This window comes from Crinia signifera, chromosome 4 (assembly GCF_055691185.1).
Source record: "Crinia signifera chromosome 4, ASM5569118v1, whole genome shotgun sequence".
Taxonomy (NCBI): Eukaryota; Metazoa; Chordata; class Amphibia; order Anura; family Myobatrachidae; genus Crinia; species Crinia signifera.
This window is the reverse complement of record NC_139220.1, coordinates 96,441,936-96,461,405: the sequence shown is the minus strand read 5'-3', so window position 1 is coordinate 96,461,405 and position 19,470 is coordinate 96,441,936. Positions and strand designations below refer to the sequence as shown.

Genomic DNA, 19,470 nt, shown 5'->3' with positions numbered 1-19,470 from the left:
GCTTGTTCAATGAATAACCTACATTTTATAGAACCAAGGTCGTTCTCAGTGCCTGTGGCCTTTAGAGGCCAAGTAGTTAAGCATAACATGTGATAGATTATTAGCTTTGTGGTCTGTGGCCTTGCATAGATCATATAGAAGCCTGATTTATTTGGCAGTGAAACATGATTGTTCCTGGGTTTTTATGAGATCTAGATAAAGATAACTGGGAAATAAATACCATGGCATCTCCTACCAACTCTGATCTCTCCTTTCTTAATTCAGTACATAAATGCATAAAAAGGGAAATAAGTGCACTGCAATCACTATTCGTAAAACAGGCCACGTCTGCTAATCACACCAGAACTCCACATATCCCACTGGGAAGACCATCAGTATATGTACAACTGACTGGCCTGCCAGCTGCCACTGCAAATGACTAATATTTGTATAATCTCCTAGTTGCATTGTAGTAATGTAATCACCTGTGTTATTACATACATATAAATCTTAACTAGCGCTGTTCCTAGAGAAGATTTATAACAGGAAAACACATAGAAACAGTATCTATTGTATGACTATTCAGCACCATAAAATATATATTGGAACTAAGCCACCCCTACAACCATACAAAAGGTTTTACCTTATATAAAGAGATATAAAGAACTAGTTAAAAGCCTGTCAAAATGATGGCTGAAGGTGCGTACACATATTGCCAGCGATTGGAGTGTGCACCGGCGATAAATCGCTGGGTGCACACTCCCGTTTTTAGCCTTCTTAAGATCGCTGGTCGCAGGAGCTTGCTCCCGGGACCAGCTGATTCCCTCTGTGGCTCCCCTGGCAGAGGTTCCGTTTCATCAGTGACCATATCTGGTTGCTGATGAAGAGGAGACATTGAGCAATATATTGCTGAGCAATATATCGCCCCCGTGTGTACACAGCTTTAGCATACCTCCCAACTGTCACGATTTTAGAGGGACAGTCCCGATTTTCGGGTCCTGTCCCGCTGTCCCACCCGCGGCAGGCATTGTCCCGCTGCGGGGGGGTGGCAGTTGGGAGACCCCCCAATCTAGTAGAATAGACGCTGTGCGCATGCGCACAGCGTCTATTCTCGTATGAAAATGAGGTCGCGGCTAATTAGCATAAGCCGCGCCCTCATTTGCATACGCCCCGCCCCCTTTTCGGGCGCTCGCGCATTTCTTCAGGTGAAAAGTTGGGAGGTATGGCTTTAGTCCCTATCTCCAATCTCAGTCTCCACAGCTCCCACTCTCCATATCCAGCAAGTTTGAAACTCCATTTTGCTTTCACTTTCTGGAGTAATTTAGTCTGTCCAGTAGCCTCTAGTGGTCACTGGCAGGACTGCATTTGTATACCACTGGTCTAAACAATATAAACATACTGACCCATTCGGTATAACAGTCTATGGGGGCAACAAAACAAGGTTTCTGCTCTTGTTCAGCCTAAAGGTGCATATTGACTGGTTGTCCATGATGGGGAAAATCGATGGGCTGAGAATTGCTCAGTGCATACACACTGAACGATTTAGCCCTTCCAATAGATTTTTGCAGGGGTCGACGGTTTTCAATAGCAGGATGGTATGGAAAGCCATCCACTAGGTAATAATACCAGCAGATGAGCATCTGCGCCAGTGATGATGCGGGAGAAACCTTTGCAACCTTTTTTTTATATAGAATGGGAAATTTGTTGCATTGTTTATAGTTTTATTGAAAATAACTGATGTTCAGAGTTTATTTGTCGACATTGTCATTTCCCAAATACTGATAACTAGCATGATGAAGTTCAATGATTATAGAACATTATGGTCTTTGGAGGAGGCTATGAATGGGCTTTTTGCTGCCCAAATGACAGCACATTATATTGGTGGAGATGCATCTAAGAGGAAAGCAGGCAACATGAAGGGTGAGATTTAATAGGATGAGAGATTCAGAAAGTGAGAGATTTGGTGAGAAGTCCCCAGTTTTTTTAAAGCGGCAATCATTTACACTGCAAAACCAGTTTGATTTTGCAGTGTAAATGATTGCCGCTTTAAAAAAACTGGAGATTTCTCACCAAATCTCTCACTTTCTGAATCTCTCATCCTATTAAATCTCACCCGAAATGTCCATGCAGCCCAAATAATAAGTTAACTTGAACCGAATGGCTGGGTAATCAAACTGTTAAAAGGACCATCACCACTTTATCACAGGCTAACTTCAAACTATGCTTATGCTACCCTTGGGCCGCCCCAGATACCCTTCACTGTCACAGAAGAAAGATCTATCTGTATAAGATTCATATGGCAATATATCCATAACAGATGATGCTAAGCTGTCACAAAGCATTTAGGTGCTCTTCACATTGTCGATAAATTTACATGATTCAATTCCATTAAGGACTGATTGAGAAAATCAAAGACGGCTTTATGTTGGAATACCGAGCAATAAAAAAATAAAGATTGCTCAAGTAATGATGGATCAGGAAAGATGCGAGACATGTTAATGTTTCTGCAGGATCTGCTATAGCAACACTCAGCATGAAGCCTCCTGCAGTGTCTCCATTCTGCAGTGTTTATAATGTAACATTCTGCAGAAATAGCCTGTGCTTAGTGATATACAGGCTATTAAAAGGAAAAACGCAACGACAGTGAGCAGTAACTTTCCAAAGAAAATACAGTTCATTAGTGCAAGTAATTTGGGTATTATGCTGCAAAAGCCCTCCGGGTGTCTGGGTGGCAGCTTGAAATGAGAAATAATACCCCTTTCACACCTGCCACCCAGCAATTACCCGGCATTTTTCTGGGTGCAGCCTGACCCCAATTCACACCACCCGCAAATTACCGGGTTAAAGCATTCCATCCCGGAAATTTACTGAAAACCCGGGTGTGAAAGGGTCAACACGGGTCCTAAATCCCGGCTCACTGACCCTGGTCGAGAGCAGGGTCAGAGTGCTGGGATTTAAGACCCGTGTTGACCCTTTCACACCAAAGAAAAACCCGTGTTTTTCAGCAAATTCCTGAGTTGAAATGCTTTAACCCGCTGATTTGCTTCTGGTGTGAAAGGGGCAGAAACTAAACTCCCATTTCTATAAACTTTAGTATAAGAAATATCGGTTACCTATTAGCATATAACCATGCTTCAACTGTAGGAAAGGAGGGATATTATATTTAAACATCTATGATTAAGAAGACATACTAGAAGATTTGCAGATCTCATCGCCACTGCGTGAACATACCAATCGCATCACTGCATAGCAATGGGAGGAACTTGATAATGTGATTCACATCATTGTGCTCTCCCCCTCGACTAACCCAAATTCTTGGTGGGAACATCCATAAGGTGCCAAGAAAGCAGATAATCGAATCTTCAACTGTAGTACATTTCCTCAAAGAGGTTGCTCACACGGATGTGGTATATTAGGTCAACAGTATCTAGATCAAAAGGTCGACAAGCACAATGGAAACAGTCGACATGAGTTTGTCAGATTTCTTGTGTTACCTGAACACGTGGACCCCCAATTAATGTATCGCTAACCCTAGCCCGCCCCCCCCCCTGCAGATTAACCCTCCCCCTTGTTTCCTAACTCAAACCCCCCTTTTTAATAACCAACATCACCGCCCAGTGCCTAAACCTAACCACCCCCCTCCCTCCGTGCCCTAACGCTAAAAGTCCCCGGCATACGTGCAATCAAGATCCTGGCATCAGCATTTCCATTGGCATTATGGTGCTGGTGATGTGGCCGCTGGTCAGGAAGCCAGCGCCAGTATTTTGGCAGCTGTCATACTGACCGACAGCATGCTGCATAGACATACAATCTACCTTTATGTCTTTGGCAAGATAAAATAAAATAATAGTCATAGACTCCATAAGAAGAGCTCCACCCAGAGGCCAACAGAATGAATGCCTGTGGGGATCTTTATACAGCACTAAACCAAAAGTAACAAAGCCATCCACACTAACACAAAGAGAAACTAAAATATGTGCATAATAATAGTAACTGTAAAGATATGTTTAATCTTGATTGAAATTGTGTTTTATAGCCTCTGGTGTCAGAGTTCAGCAGTTAACGCCAATGTTAGAGATTCTGTTCTGCACTTTGTGCCTATTTAGCCTATCTATGAGAGCATTTGGAAACCTCGGCAAAGTTCAAATTAATTCTGTTCTCTCCAAGTACACTCTTTGCCTTCAAGCCTTAAAAGTAACACACTTGCTGAAATGTCAAGGAGCTCTCTGCGAAACGCAATGGCCTGTGTCTTACATCTATCCAGTCTTCTGAGAAATGTTCAAAACAATATTAACGTGTACAGACATCAAAGCAAAACTAGCAGCCACTATTTTATTATTAATGGAATATTGGGGCAAGTCAGACCTGTTCGCAACTTGTCCGAATTTGGTCTCATCCCCGGTGGTGGGGGTCTGCACATGCGCAGTGATAATGAGCATGTGCAAGTCCCCGCATCAAATGCTAGGGGGCGTTCCAGGGTGGGCACACGGCATTCCATGGGCGTGCCCACAAAATCAGGGTGCGCTCATGCTTGGGGAAGGCGGATGACATCACATGACACCCCGCCCTTAATTTAGCCATCTCTTTTCAAATAAAAAAGTAAATCCTGGCTTACTTTTTATAGTGAACAGAGGCGCATGTGTGCGGATGTGTAAGCGTACACATCCGCTCACATCGTAGCAAGGGGAATTTGGGCAGTGGGGGGCATGCATTATCCTGCTCGCTAGCAAATATATACACAGTCTAGAAAGCAGGTCTGAACCGGGCCCATCGAGCCAACAGCAATTGTTATACTTTTAACAAATGGCACCGACTGCACTGAGAATGCTAAAAGCTGCATTTATGTCTATTACTCAGGGATGACTGTAGTACAGTATATTTCCCACTGCACAGTAAATACTAAAGGCTAAATTTACTATCCAGTACTTTTCAAAGCCACCAAGTCTATACCCGCCACCTGTACCATTTCAAGCCGCAACAGTACTGTTTTTATGGTGTGAACCGGCAATTTCTAGCAGCCCAAATGAAAAGGAGACTTGCTGTAGCGGCGTTGTATCTAATCGCAGTGGGTTATTGTGTTTCCTGATAGATGGCGTGTCGTTTTTCACAGTTGCGCATGTGTAATGAATGGCTTCACCTACTGCTTCTGGAAAGATGCTTTGTGCGCCTGGATGCATGATTGACACACACATATATATATATATATATATATATATATATATATATATATATATATATATATATATATATTACACTTGACTACACTTAACCACAGGAACCTTGGACTGTTAGTCTGCTAATTACCATTACAAGTGACTGTAACCATGATACTGAGTGTAACCACAGCATTACTGATTTTCTACAAAGAACTGTACCAGCCTGTGTGCATAGTGCTGTAATGTCTTTCTGTACATAAGCAGTCAGCTCACATATTGTTGCCTAAGTGATATATTATGTGTATGGTGGGAGACCTAGCAAGGGGTCGCTACAAATATATTATTCAGTTCTCTTATTATTCATCCTTTTATCTTTAGACTGCATGAGTTATGTTGTGGTATTTTATTTATAGACAACAAATTTGTTTACTTCAGTGTTTATGCTCCTGACATCTTTCCCATGTTTCAGCTATAAACAAGAGACTAGTTTTCTCCAAGACAAGTGATGTATGCAGAGCACACAGCCCCCACTTCGTGTGCTGCATTCTGTCACAGGCAATAGTACGTAAATGAGAAAACAATGGCATGATTGGAAGTCACTTCATCCAATTACAACGCCATTAGGTCTAAAACATAATTGTTGTATTACCATATAACAGTTTCAGCAAGATGAAAAAAAAATGACTGAAAATAGCCACTGCTTCTTACACCAAAAAAAACTCTCATCACTGGAAAGCCAAACAATTATATTATCATCATAATAATCACACGGAGAGATGTAGGGGCATTTTTTAAGCAAACTTGTGAGATCGCTTAGAAAATACCCCTTAATTGTTACATGTGTAGGCTCCATTAGTTTGTACAGAGAAATTTAAGAGATACATACCAACCAAACAGCCTCTGTCATTTTTCAAACGCTGCCTGTAAAATGACAGTTGATGGTTCTCCAAGCTTTGATAAATCTCCTCCAAAATGTATAAATGTGTGCAACTTCCTCAGATTCTATCTATGGGATACTGTGTTACTGACAGTCAAAATCCTGACAGATCCCAGTAAGTCATTTAACCATACCCCTATCCCAACCTCTCCTGCAGCCTAACCCTCCCTCTAGTCCATAACTCTAACCTCAGTACATACAGGGCGAGATTTACTAAAGGGAAAATGCCGTAAAACCCCCGTTTTACGGCATTTTCCTATGTATCAATCCCCGTCCGCCCCATTTTCGCAAGGCTGGGTATCGCCACCCCCTGGGTGGCGATACCCTATAGAAGCCTATGGGCTTCTTTCGCCTCCCGCTGTACGATGTCCGCACCCCCCCCCCTCCCGTCCTCCAAAATCTCCTCCTCCCCCTGGTGTGACAGCCGGGATGACATCCGGCTTCAGGGGGGAGGAGGAGACGCAGCGGGACGCTGCCAGCCGCCGGGAGGTGACGGAGACCCCCGCAGCCCACATCACAGGTATCGCGGGGGTCTCCGTCAACGCAACTCGATGCTGGCCGCATATGTTAGTACATATGTGCGGCAGCATCGCGGCGGCTGCAGAGCGAAGGGCGGCGATGTATGTTAATACATCCCGCCCACAGTCTGAATTAAGTTAGGGTTTTACGGATGGGATCCCAACCGGATCCTGCTATGTACATAACTCACAGCAGGAGGTTTTGAATACTACCAATTATATTAAGGCAGTGGTTCTCAAACTTGGTCCTCAGAACCCCAAACATAGGTCATGTTTTCCAGATCACTGGGCAGGTGCATTCATTACTCACTGAAACATTTGAAAAGATCCACAGGTGGAGCTAATTATTTTGCTTGCAATTGTGAGGAAACCGTCAAAACATGCGCTGTGTGGACCAAGTTTGAGAACCTGTGGATTAGGGTGATGAATATTACTTTTCTGACAATATAATACCACAAAAAGCCTACGAATGAAACATACAGTACTAACACCAGTCAAAACTACAAGAAAACCTGTGCACTGTGGAACTACACATTCCAGTATGTCTTGGCGCAGTTTGAGCATGCTGCAAATCAGTGGCAGGGCATGATGGGATGTGTAGTTTCAAAGATGAAAGCCACAAGTTGCCTACCACTGTGCTATATAATTTAATAAAACATCAGCATTAAGCCCTAGAGTTAGTCACATGCTAATAAACTTGGAGCATAAAGAACAATGTAAATCCCTGAAGTGTACATTGCAGACTTATAAGGCTTACTACAATCGTGTTACATGGTAACTAGCGCCTGCAGGTCCGGCATTATCACTATCCCACTTGTAAAGTAATTAAAGTTTTGACCTACTCTCTAAATACCTGGCACGGTAGTATCTAACTCCTGATAAATGTGTAGACCTACACTATGGAATATGTACTGGTTAATCAGTTCTTAATGAACTTTCTGCCACTAAGGCAAGTAACACTTGGCTGTACTAAAGGGCAGAAAAAGATTAACTATGACTGAAACACAAGAATGCTGAAGGAAAATAATCTGATGTTATTTTCATTGCATTCAAACCATAGAAACCTTTATAATCAGAAAAAGTTAATAAAGTAAAATAATTGTGCATGACTGCCTGATACACAGCACATTAACTCCTCCTCGGAACCTGTCACAGAGCATGGGTATAGTGTCAGACAGAGTGGGACAGGGCCACTGGGAGAGATCCCCCTCCTCCAAATATGCCTCGAAAAGCATAACGCGGTTTACGCATCCACAGATGTTTGGCACATAGGGGTCTGACCGTAGTCCACACTGATGTTAATGGAGACTGCAGTCTGCAGCACAAATAAGCATGTTGCTTAATTATGCAAAATTGCGGGTTATGAATCAATTTATTTAAAAAAGGTTATTGATAGTAAGGCCCCTTAATATGCATTTGCAAACTGATAAATACTGCAAGCAATACAGAAAAAAATCCTTTACAGTGTGATACAGATGTGCAGCAGCGCATTAAGAGAGGTCACTGCTCCTCTCTGGCTGGAGCAGCGACCCGCTACACAGCGCAATAGAGTCTGAGCAATGTGGGCCCCATGGGACTCAGGGGCCTGTGTGCACAGTGCACATTGCACCCATTATAAATACACCGAGGTGAAATCATGTACTAGTGCTCATTGGACCCAATTCTGACATGGGTATGAATCAAGTAAAAGCTAGTAACTGTGCACAAGCAAAATTTGAATGCAACAAATATGCAGTGTTAAAGTTGATGCATACTGCTCCACCTGAAAGGTGTGTCATGAAACTGACTTACAAATGTAAAGAAGCCTCAACGTGATTACATAGTTTGGCACATATAAAGTTGCCATGAGAAACTTTATTTGAAAAGCCAAGTAGCCATAGGGATCACTGTGCCTTATAACTAAATGGAACTGATGATTGTGTGTGCGTACATAGTTGATTTTGCATGTAGCCTACAAATGCTTTATTTGTACACCTAAATTTAGATGTGAGTTTGGACATGCCACTCTCAAATCTACAACTCTCTTCACATTTTAAATCTGCCCTAACTAAGGTACAAAATTGCTTGGCCAAGGTGAAAAGTTACTTGTGCCTTTTTGTTTATTTGCTTGGCTCCACCGCAGAATCAGGATGATCGAATTAATGAATTCTGACATATTGTTGGGCAGCACGGATGGTGTAATGGTTAGCATTATGGCCTCACACCGCTGAGGTAATGGGTTCGATTTCCACCATGACCCTAAGGGCGGGATGTATTAATATACATCACCGCCCTTTGCCTGACAGCCGCCGCGATGCTGCTGCATATGTACTAACATATGCGGCTAGCATCGGGTTGCGGTGACGGAGACCCCCGCGATACCTGTGATGTGGTCTGCGGGGGTCTCCGTCACATCCCGGCGGCTCCTCCTCCCCCCTGCAGCCGGATGTCCTCCCGGCTGTGACACCTGCTGGGGGAGGAGGAGATCAAAGGAGGATGGGAGGGGGGGGGGGGCGTGCGGACGGCGGGCGACGATAGAAGCCCATAGGCTTCTATAGGGTGGCGATACCCTGCCAGGCGAAAACGGGGCGGACAGTTATTGGTACATATGAAAATGTGGTAAAACTCCCGTTTTACCGCATTTTCCCTTTAGTACATCCCACCCTTTCTGTGTGCAGTTTGTATATTCTCCCTGTGCTTGCGTGGGTTTCCTCCGGGTACTCCGGTTTCCTCCCACAATCCAAAAATATACTGATAGGTTAACTGGCTCCCAACAAAATTAACCGTAGAATGAATGTCTGTGCTTGCACATGTGATGTGAATGTTCAAATATTCACTGTAAAGCACTGCAGAATGTGTGCACTACAGGTATATAAATAATTGGTAACAAATAAATAATATTGAAGTGAATGGGAAGGCTAATTTAATGACATTCACAGCACTTAAGCTATCTGAATGTAAACACTACCTTGCATTAAGAGCACTAATTCTTTACCCCACCCTTAGAAGGAATATGTATTAATCTTTTTTAGGACAGTTTAGCTGGAATAGTGCTAGCATTCAAAGTTCCTGTATGACATCATCATAAAGCATTACTATATATAGTATGATATCACCACCATAATGACTGTGGAAAACAAACACAAATGAAGTGCCGATTACCAGCCCTGTAAAATATAGGTATACTAGGTGATTCATCGCGCCCTACGGGCGCTCTTCACACCGGCATAAGGGGCTGCGCCCCCTTAATTTGTGAACTTTTGTATTGTGAGAAATATGGTTAGAATTGTATGAAAGATGGCCTTTATTGCAACTTGAGTTATAGGCGAAATGTGTTAAATAGAGAACATATGATTTGGAAGGGGGTGTGCATTGTTTTGTTTAATTAAAAAGCGGTTACAGAGTAAGATGTACATTGATAGTGTGGAGGATACAGTGACATTTGTGGGTGTGGGGTCGGGGGGTGTTTGCGTGTTGTTTAGGTGTGTGTGTGTGTGTGCGCGCAATAGTATAGTAGGGTGTTTTTGAGTCAGAGGATCCCCACTGGCGGAGGTCACGACACAGGAAAACAGGAGGCTGGGTAGTGATAGGGGTGAGTGGGCATAAGTGGGACTAAAGAGGAGGGTGGTGGACACTCTGCAGCATCTGCCAGTGGGTGAGGGTCCAGCGTGGCAGTGAGTCAGTGTCTCCTCTTACTGGGTGGGAGTTAGGGTGCATGAGAGCAGGAGGCTGGGTGCTAAAGCATGATAGGGGAATGTGGGCAACGCAGGGTGAGGGGGTCTCCACTGGCGGAAGCTACGGGGCAGGAGAACAGGAGGCAGGGCAGTGATAGGGTTGTGTAGGCATCAGGGGTAGTAAAGGTTTTTGGCTGTTGCAGAGTAGGGATGGCCATTGTTGCAGACGCCATCGATGGTTGGCATTGATGGCGATTTTGCACCCCGCCATCGGTAGTAGTAAAATATTACTTGGATAACCATCGATTGTTGTAGCTATCGATGGTCATCCATTATATCTGACTGAATAGGCCGTGGGTCAATCAGAACTCGGTGGCGGGATCTCCGGGTGTGGGGATGCAGAGCTATGCTCCGTGTCCCGGCACCTTAAAAAAATTTGAAACTTGATCGGTTATCCTTTGCCATCGATGTAGGGAAACCATCTGGTTCTCCCACATCGATGGCAAAAGTATTCAACATCTGCCATAAACCATCGATGATTTGAAATGGGGGACATGAGGGTGGGGAACAGTATGCAGCTCCCGACAGTGGGTGAGTGTCTCCTCCCACTGGGAGGGAGTGAGGGTGCATGAGAGCAGGAGGCTGTATAATAGTGGTATGTGGGCAAGACATTGATAAAAGTTGTGGCGCTGGTGCAGAGGACCGTGGGGACACTTCTGGCTTCTGACAGTGGGGGAACCTGCAGTGCGGCAGCCAGGGCCGGATTTCCCACCTAGGGGCGGCACCTTCTTGTGGCGGTACAGGATCCCACATTATCACAGGGGTCCGTGAAATGCGGGAGCGGGGGTCCGCTGGGGGGGGGGGATTGCGGGGGGGGTGCGGGGCGCCTGCGAATCACGGGAGTGGGGGTCTAGGGGGCCGCGAATCCGCGAATGGTGAGAGTGTACTGTAGCCCTGGCTGGGGGGAGGTGATGTCAAGGGGGTGGTGGTGTGTATCACACTGGTCTTTTCCCTAGGGGGGGGGGCGGGTTTGTGTAGAACGCTGGGCGGGAATGTTATACACACAGGGGATGAGTGACAAATCTGTCTAAATATATAAGAGATACAAGTCCATCACTTCTGCTCTTACAAATATACATTGCAAATGTAAAATATTCTATAGCATACTATATAAAAAGTGGAAAAGTACCATAATGTTGGGTTAAATTAGTTCTGCAAATTATTTACTCTAAACTAAAAAAGACATAACCGCTAATAACGCATAATATATACCATAGTAACGTCAACTTATTTGTGGCCTCGATAAGCCATCATAAATTACACTTTATTTCCTTAATAAAAACTATTGCTGCAGTATGAGGAATGGAGCAGAGTACAAGTGGGCGCGGAAATACATTGCTTTGACCTATCGTATGTCCTTCATGTTACTCAATGAGTCAAGTATATTCTGTGCCTCCATTCAGATATTAGAGACGGTTGTAAGGAGGGGGTGGAAGTAAAGAGGGCTGGTTAAGTAGTAATGAGGGACGTCAGCAGCTATCATGCAATACGCCTCCCATTTATAATTTACAACAGCAAACATGTGACTGTTCTAGGAAGCTACTATCAGTTGCATCAGAGCGTGTAGCACTATCTCTGTTGTGTTACAACATTGCTGCTTAAACAATACCTGCCAAACACAGGCTGCTGACCACAAGTGTGCACTGAATAATATTTTATCAGGAGGCTTAGGCTATTTAATTACTTCTCCAACATCCATACAGCCAAAGCAGAGGAAGGATTAACATGCCAAGTTATATATCTACTCGCTTCCTAATCTTATTGCATGTTACATTGCCTTTAGGGCTGAGAAAAGCAATAAGCATTCCACCTGAGAAGGGTCAGAAACACAAGAACTCTGAAAATCATGATTAAAAAAAACATTAAATTTAAACTGCTGCAATTACATAATTATACATATACATTTTATTGCCTTCACAACTGCGACAGCTGCAATCATATTTTAATCTAAAGCCAGAATCAACATAGCAAAAAAAAAAAAAACAGTATTTTTCCTCCTTAATCTGTATCAGATACCAGCAGTACCAGTTTCATACATTCTGCAGTCATCAACTGTTCTGCACAGTAATCTGGTTCATTACAGTAATCTGGTTCTTAATGTTTCATAGGGCCGGATGTACTAAGCTTGAAAAGTGATAAAAATGGAGAGTGATAAACAACCAATCAGCAACTAGCTGCCAGGTCACAGACTGTGTTTGAAAAATAACAGGTATGTCTGGTACATACCAGAACAATCCTGATTGTGCTAATGATCTTCTAACGATTTGCATCCAATCGGGTAGGTAGCATCTGTAAAACGACCAAACGACAGCGGGGACGCACATGGGATTGGAATCGGATCTAAACATGCCCAATCTACATACAATCGTTTGGAATTGGATCCAGATAGATGGGATTGAGTCCTAATCGTCCTGGGGTGTACCCTACAGTAGGATCTGATTGGTTGGAGGTTTATCACTTTCCACTTCATCACTCTTCAAGGCTTAGTACATCTCGCCCATAGTAAAGGGCCCCACACACAGCACAATTTTCAGGCATTTTCTGAGCGATTTTAACATATGACTCAGAAAATCCCTGAAAACGCATGTAAATCGCTGTGTGTATAGCCCACACAGCGATTTACATGCGCGCCCCCGCCGTTCTGAATCTGGCCAGGATTCAGAACGGACCTGCCTGTCAATCTAGAGCAGTCGCTCAGAAGCTCCTGCTCATCTGTGGCCACGGATGTGAGCAGGGCCTTCTGAGCGACGCTGGACGCCGCCCTGAAGTCCCAACACGCCGCCCCATTGACCCACCGGACGCCGCTGCTGTAGCCTGTCCTGAGGCAGGGATGAGCCATTGAGGGCTGCGGTACCCGGCGCACATCTGCCTCCGCTCCGACTGTCACTGCTGGATGCTAGTGGCCCGGCCCCGCCTCCTCCGAGAGTCTGGCTCTCTCCGAGTGTGTGTCCACTCACTGCGCCGCCCCCCCCCCCCCCCAGGATCCTGTACACTGTACAATGTTGATGGTGTTATTAATCAATCAAATAAAAATATGAGCCTGTCCGTGTCCAGTGAGTCCCGGGTCCCCGCCTGCCGCTGACGCCGCACCCAGTGCGCTGCTACTGTATGTGGCTTTGCCTCCTCCCGCCTGCTGTTCTCCGGGACTCAGAGAACAGCGGGCGGGAGGAGGCGAGGCCGCATCTTGTAGCAGCGCACTGGGTGCGGGGCCCTGGACATTTTTATTTTATAATGAGGTGGATCTCATCTTGATGTGAGGTCGGCAATTGACAGCACAGGCGGGGGCTGCATGATTCAGCAGGGCAGGGCAGGCCAGGCAGGCACTGACACTGTGCACTGTGGCCTGGGAGTGGGAGGAGGCTCATGCTTGCCTACGCTCCCGACTTTCACCGGAGCCTCCAGCTCCCCCGCAAACCCCCTGTATCCTCTCGGTTTTCGGGACCCCTCTATTAAAATCTGGACGGCGCAATGCGCATGCACGAGTCCCGAAATAGAGGTGGACAGTGAGGCCTGCAGAGAGAACATTGCAGCCGGCCTCCGCGGTGGCTGAGCTGCTGAGAGGAAGTCACTCTGTGTGACTGATCGGGAGGAGCAGAGACCAGAGCTGGCAGCTCTGCTTCCCGGAGGCTGGCCCCGCCCACCACACACACACAGCAGCAGCAGCAGGGCAGGCCCAATCTGTCCATCAGGCCCAGCTCTCTGTGGTCCTCTGCCTGCGGTCAGCTGCTGCCTCCTCCACCACACTGCCAGGTGCCTGCCTCCCTGGAAGGAGCAGCAACACTGCCAGGTGAGTATGTAATAGGGGAAGGGGGCTGTGTGTAATGTAATGTAATGCAGTGTGTGTACTGGCTGTAATATGGGTGGGGGGCGCGAATAATGTAATATAATGGTGTATGTACTGGATTTAATATGAGGTGGGGGACTGTGTAATGGGGGGGGGGGGGGCTCTGTCCGGCCTTGAGCACCTTTCTCATGAGATGCCTAGCTCCCTTCTCCCCGAGAGGCCCGGCACCCCTCTACCCCTGTTCCCATCTTCCGAGATGCCCAGCTCCCTTCCTCCCACACTCTATGACATTGCAGGTACATGTGTGACGTGTTTGTACCCGAGACACTATTCACATAAAACCTGCCACGGGCTGTACCTGAAGTGAGTAGCTGTAGCCTGCAGTGTGCCTGTGCTGTACAGGAAGTTGATTGCTGTAACCTGCAGTGTGCCCGTGTTGCCACTTTGCCACCGATGACAGGTGACACTCCCCCAGGCTTTATTCCAAGGCTTATTTACATTTGAATACTTTTTTTTTTATTCCTCTGAAGTTTCTGTGAGAGATTTGAATTAATTAATGGCAGATTCAGCATGAGAGATTATGAATCTCTGGCACAAATCTGTGTGTGTGTGGCTCATTATCTGAAAAATTCAGTTTAAGGGAAATCTCTCGTGCTGAATCTCCCGTTATGAATCTCTGACACAAATCTCTGCGTATGTAGGGCCCTTAACACTGGTGTTCATGAGACCCCAGTCTATAGATTTATCATTTCACAACATACATGAACTTTAATCACCATTATTACATGGAGTGTTTGTTTTGTAATAGAGGAGTCTCCAGCCTGAGGGTTGACAGACAGACAGACAGACAGAATAATGACCTTTCTTTCAGGTCAAGTTTAAGTGAAGTAAAACTTCTGGTTTCCACATATCCCCAAACCAAATGTTATTTTGCAAGTTTTCCAGGTTACAGAATCATTGCTACAGTAAAAATAAGGCAATATCTAGAAATACAAAAACAGCTACTCTACAGAGTACCATAGAGACAGAACATGTTATCACCATCATAATATTATTTATTTTATTACCAGGTACCGTATATACTCGAGTATAAGCCGAGGGGGGCTTTTTCAGCATAAAAAATGTTCTGAAAAAGTAGGCTTATACTCGAGTATATATGGTATTTATATAATAGAAAACATTTGTCTATTTGGATACACACAGGCTAACCCATGTGGCTAACCAAATATAACACGATATCTTGAACTACAACAGAACTGCCTGAAGGATATGAATGATCAAAACTCAATATGAATAATGGTGTGTACACACGGCAGATATGCCGTGCTATGCGAGTCCCGATACAATCAGATTGTATTGTGACTCGCATAGTTTGGCATGCATGCAGTGGCACAATGTTGACTATATAGTGCAGATCTGCACTATATAATCAATGCAGCCAAGACTATCTGCCTTGCGATACGTGAACGTGCATCGGGATCGCAAGCAGATCGTAAGGGTTAAAACACTTGCAATCTGCATGCGATGCTGACACGATGTTGACTATATCTTCAACATCGGAAGGCATATCTTACCGTGTGTACACACTAGAAGAGTAGCTTCCCTGTGTCCATTGGGCCTGATTTAGAATTATGCACAAACCTGATGTTTTTGCAGTTCAGCAGTTATAGGCTGACTAAAAAAGCGACTACACATGATGGCTTTGCAACCGTGCTTGCAAAGTGAGTGGCAGTCAAGCACTGTATCATGGGAGTAACAATACTGGTATGTATGTACCTAGAAGCGTCACAAAGGACATTTGTGATAAAAGGACTTCAGGGTTTTGGACCTAAGAGTCCTTCTGTGCATGTAAAGAATGACACGGCCATCATGAAGGTGCTGGGAGGGATCTGATTGGATCCCTCAAAGGGACAATGTGAATAGAAGCTTCTATTGGTTAACTCCAGAGAAATATAATACAAAAATTGTCAATAGTCGGCAAATAAAACTTTTTGTTATCACACTCACGTCAAAATTCAATTATCAGGATTGTAATATATGTTACAAGTACTATTCAAAAAACTTAATTGATTATTGGGTCAAAGATCCAGTTAACAATAATACTGATAATCCACAGTCATAGTTTCTATACCTACGGTACATGTAGAAAAAATAATGTTATTTATATAGCAACAATATATAACAAAATGCACTACAAGCTTTAAGTACTTTGCCCGCCATTAAGTGGTACCTATATTTGTTCCATTTCTGAAAGGAAATATTGGCTTAAAAAATTGCCTAGAAACAGATGCTACATCTTGTGTTTAGCGCCATTAGCGCAGGCTTGTGATTTCCCCAGCAGCAGTAATGCAATTGAAGTGAAACATGTTATCGACTTCTTAACTGGGAGATAAACTTTGAAATTCAGGAAATTTCTCATCTTCCATTTCCTCTGGTGTCAAAACACCTTGACTGTGATTCAATTTTCCTTAGCGTTAGGCGTAAGGAAGCCAAGCACAGATTGAACAGACGTTATTTTCTTCTGGGTCAAGTTTATTCTTTATTCCAGTGAGCCTTACAAAACAGACTTCATGTGGGAAATCAATCTAGATCCTGCAAGATGTTATCTGGATTGTGCTACTGCAATCCTGCTGGAGATGATTCATGCAGCATAGTCACTCACTATCCATTCTACATGTCAATAAAGCAAGACTTCTGTACCAATAATAGCCAGAAGCATCCTGCATATCACACATGCCCAGTACAGATCTGTTTTGTAAGCTCTACTCTGCGGCTGTTATGAAACTGACAGCCCAGTTGTATGACTAACACTCTGCTACAGTAACACAGCACAGACCTGGGGATATTATTGCCACTACATTGCGGAGTGACGTATAGATTTATATAAGGGTCAGGAACAATGACCTCATTCAGCATCCACCTACCTGACGGGGCATATACATACAGCATATATAGATTATGTAGATATTACACCAATAGTCAGGTTGTATAGTTAGGAAATCTGTACCTTTTATCAGACATACTGTATTATAAATATCATATAGGAGCTTGGTAATAACTAGTATAAATACATAGACATCAACCTAAAATAAACATATCTATAGCTATCTATCTACCAATCAGTAATTGATGGATTAACAATAGACTAGTCGCCAGGGGAACCAACACACAGGGGGCCTTGACACGGAATGAGGTAACTAGGTCTACAAGCATTCGGTCAACAGTCTTTAGGTCGACATGCGTTATTCCTGGGGGGGGGGGGGCACCGTGCCCGAAGCACGGGGACGCAGTACACTTATACAGTCTCCATGTCGACTTAGATTCACATACTCATGTTGACCTTTTTCAACCTAATAATTGTGTCAACCTAATGACCATGTCAACCTATTTCATGTGTCGACCCTATGACCCATACCCCTTGACACATTGCTAATGTACATCACCAGTGATGGGGCACTATGGCATGTGAACTGGGAGCACTATAGTGTGATTTTAGAAGCCCCAACATCTATGGGTTTATATAATACTGTCTTGTCAATGCCTGGGTCGCCAGCTAAATACATCATGGTGGAAATGTATGACATCACTACATGTTGGGAGTATTTACATATTGCAATAGGACTTATTATTATTATTATAATTATCATCATCTTCAGCATACCATATGGACAGTGTTATTGGTAGGGACCCCCCACCCCACACATTATCCATCCCTGACAGCTATAGGCACTGGGCAGGGGAAGGAGAAATTGTAGCTGTGTGCAGGAAGTAACAAGGGAAGCTGCACTATGGCACCAGATAGCGCAGACAACAGCAATATATAACATACATTACAATAGATGGTAATTACATCACACAACGCTCACATGGACAGGCACATGCGCCATTTATCATTTACATTGTAAATGAATGTAAAACCCCGGCCCGTGCCAGCATCGCTTGGTTGCCCGGTGCCACATAGGTGCTGGGTACGGAGTAGATGTGTAATAGTAAGCAGGGTATATAATTGTATATATATATAGATAGTCTGCCCGCCATGTGCACGCCACATGGATCAGCTGCAGCAGGCATTACACAAGTACATTTATATAAGACACTTCCATAAGCAGCAGGACCGGCCCAGCTCCACGCCCCCTCCAGCTCATGCACCACGTCCTGCCGCCGCATGTACGGGGGGACTGCTAGCTGGGCACACAGTATGCCACCGGCGTGCTACTGCCCTCACCCCACACTCAGCCCAGGCTTGTGCTCCCGGCGTGGGCACCCGTTACTATGCCTGCTCCACGTGTCTGCGCCGGGGCATAGAGCTGTGGAAGGATCACCTATGCCCGGTCTTAGCACAGCACTGCAGGGCGAGGGTTTCCGCAGGGGGTACTATGAGCCCGGGGAACTGTATGAGGGGCACGGAGTGTGGTGCAGGGACACAGGGTATGCAGCGCTCATACTTCTGGCTATAGAGAGGCTGCAGCAGCAGGGACCTCGCTACTACCATTGCATGGGCAGCAGGGATCTCGCTACTTCCATAGCATGGGCAGCAGCAGGGACCAGGCTACTGTACAGGGTGGCAGCAGCAAGAACCAGGATACTGTACAGGGTGGGCAGCATCAGGGGTTATGCTACTGTGCAGGGTGGGCAGCAGCAGCAGCAGGGACCAGGTTACTGTACAGGGTGGGCAGCTGCAGAGATGGGAAGCAGCACACGTGAGCAGAGGATAGCGGAGCATGCACTGAATGGGGATCAGATGAGGAAGCATAGCAGGAGGCATTCAGAGCATGTGAGGACAGAGCTCTGCACATGGGATAAGTTGCAGAGGTTTATAAAAGATCACTAGCAGTTTATGTGACAGCAGATGCAGAACAAGGGGGTGTGAGGAAAAAACAGGGGTGCCACTGCACTGCCTACTGGTCACCAGTCCCAGCATCCTGGCCTTGTCTCCCCGGGGGGCGCCTCTTACCGGGCTGTCAGTCAGGTAACTGAATACGAAAGACTCCAGATCCTCATCCAGCAGTGTGCTGCAGTCCGCCATCTTCAGTAAGTGCTGCTGCCAGCAGCCTGAGATGAGAGAGAATAGTGAGGAGGAGGAGGGAAGCCGGCAAAGGGGAGGGGAGAGAGCACCCGGTTTAGGATGGGAGGAACGCACTGACAGCAGCCTGGGGATTGGAGTGCACGCTGCAGACCTTTGTCCCACATTGCTAGCTGACTGCTCTCCTAGGGACGCAGTGGCTTCTCCTCAGCACCTTTCCTGTTAGACACACGTCAGAGAGTTTAAAACTTTTAGATGTTGCAGAGCCTCTTCCAAGATATTGATAGAGCATCCCTGCTTCCAGACCTCTGGCCTTGCTATCACCAACGGCATTATAAAGGGACGATTTATTAACATAAT

The 19,470-nt window shown here is 45.2% G+C and overlaps 1 protein-coding gene across 2 annotated transcripts in view; it reads right to left on the bottom strand.

Annotated features, from left to right (window-relative positions):
- Positions 1-19,165, bottom strand: part of PPARGC1B (PPARG coactivator 1 beta) — a 99,856-nt gene extending 80,691 nt beyond the window's left edge. For both annotated transcript variants that reach the window (XM_083182024.1, XM_083182023.1), the window contains exon 1: positions 19,042-19,165. In XM_083182024.1, coding sequence (XP_083038150.1) covers positions 19,042-19,113 — 72 coding nt within the window. In that variant the 5' untranslated portion in view covers positions 19,114-19,165. The remainder of the gene's footprint in view (positions 1-19,041) is intronic.
- Positions 19,166-19,470: the final 305 nt, after the last annotated feature.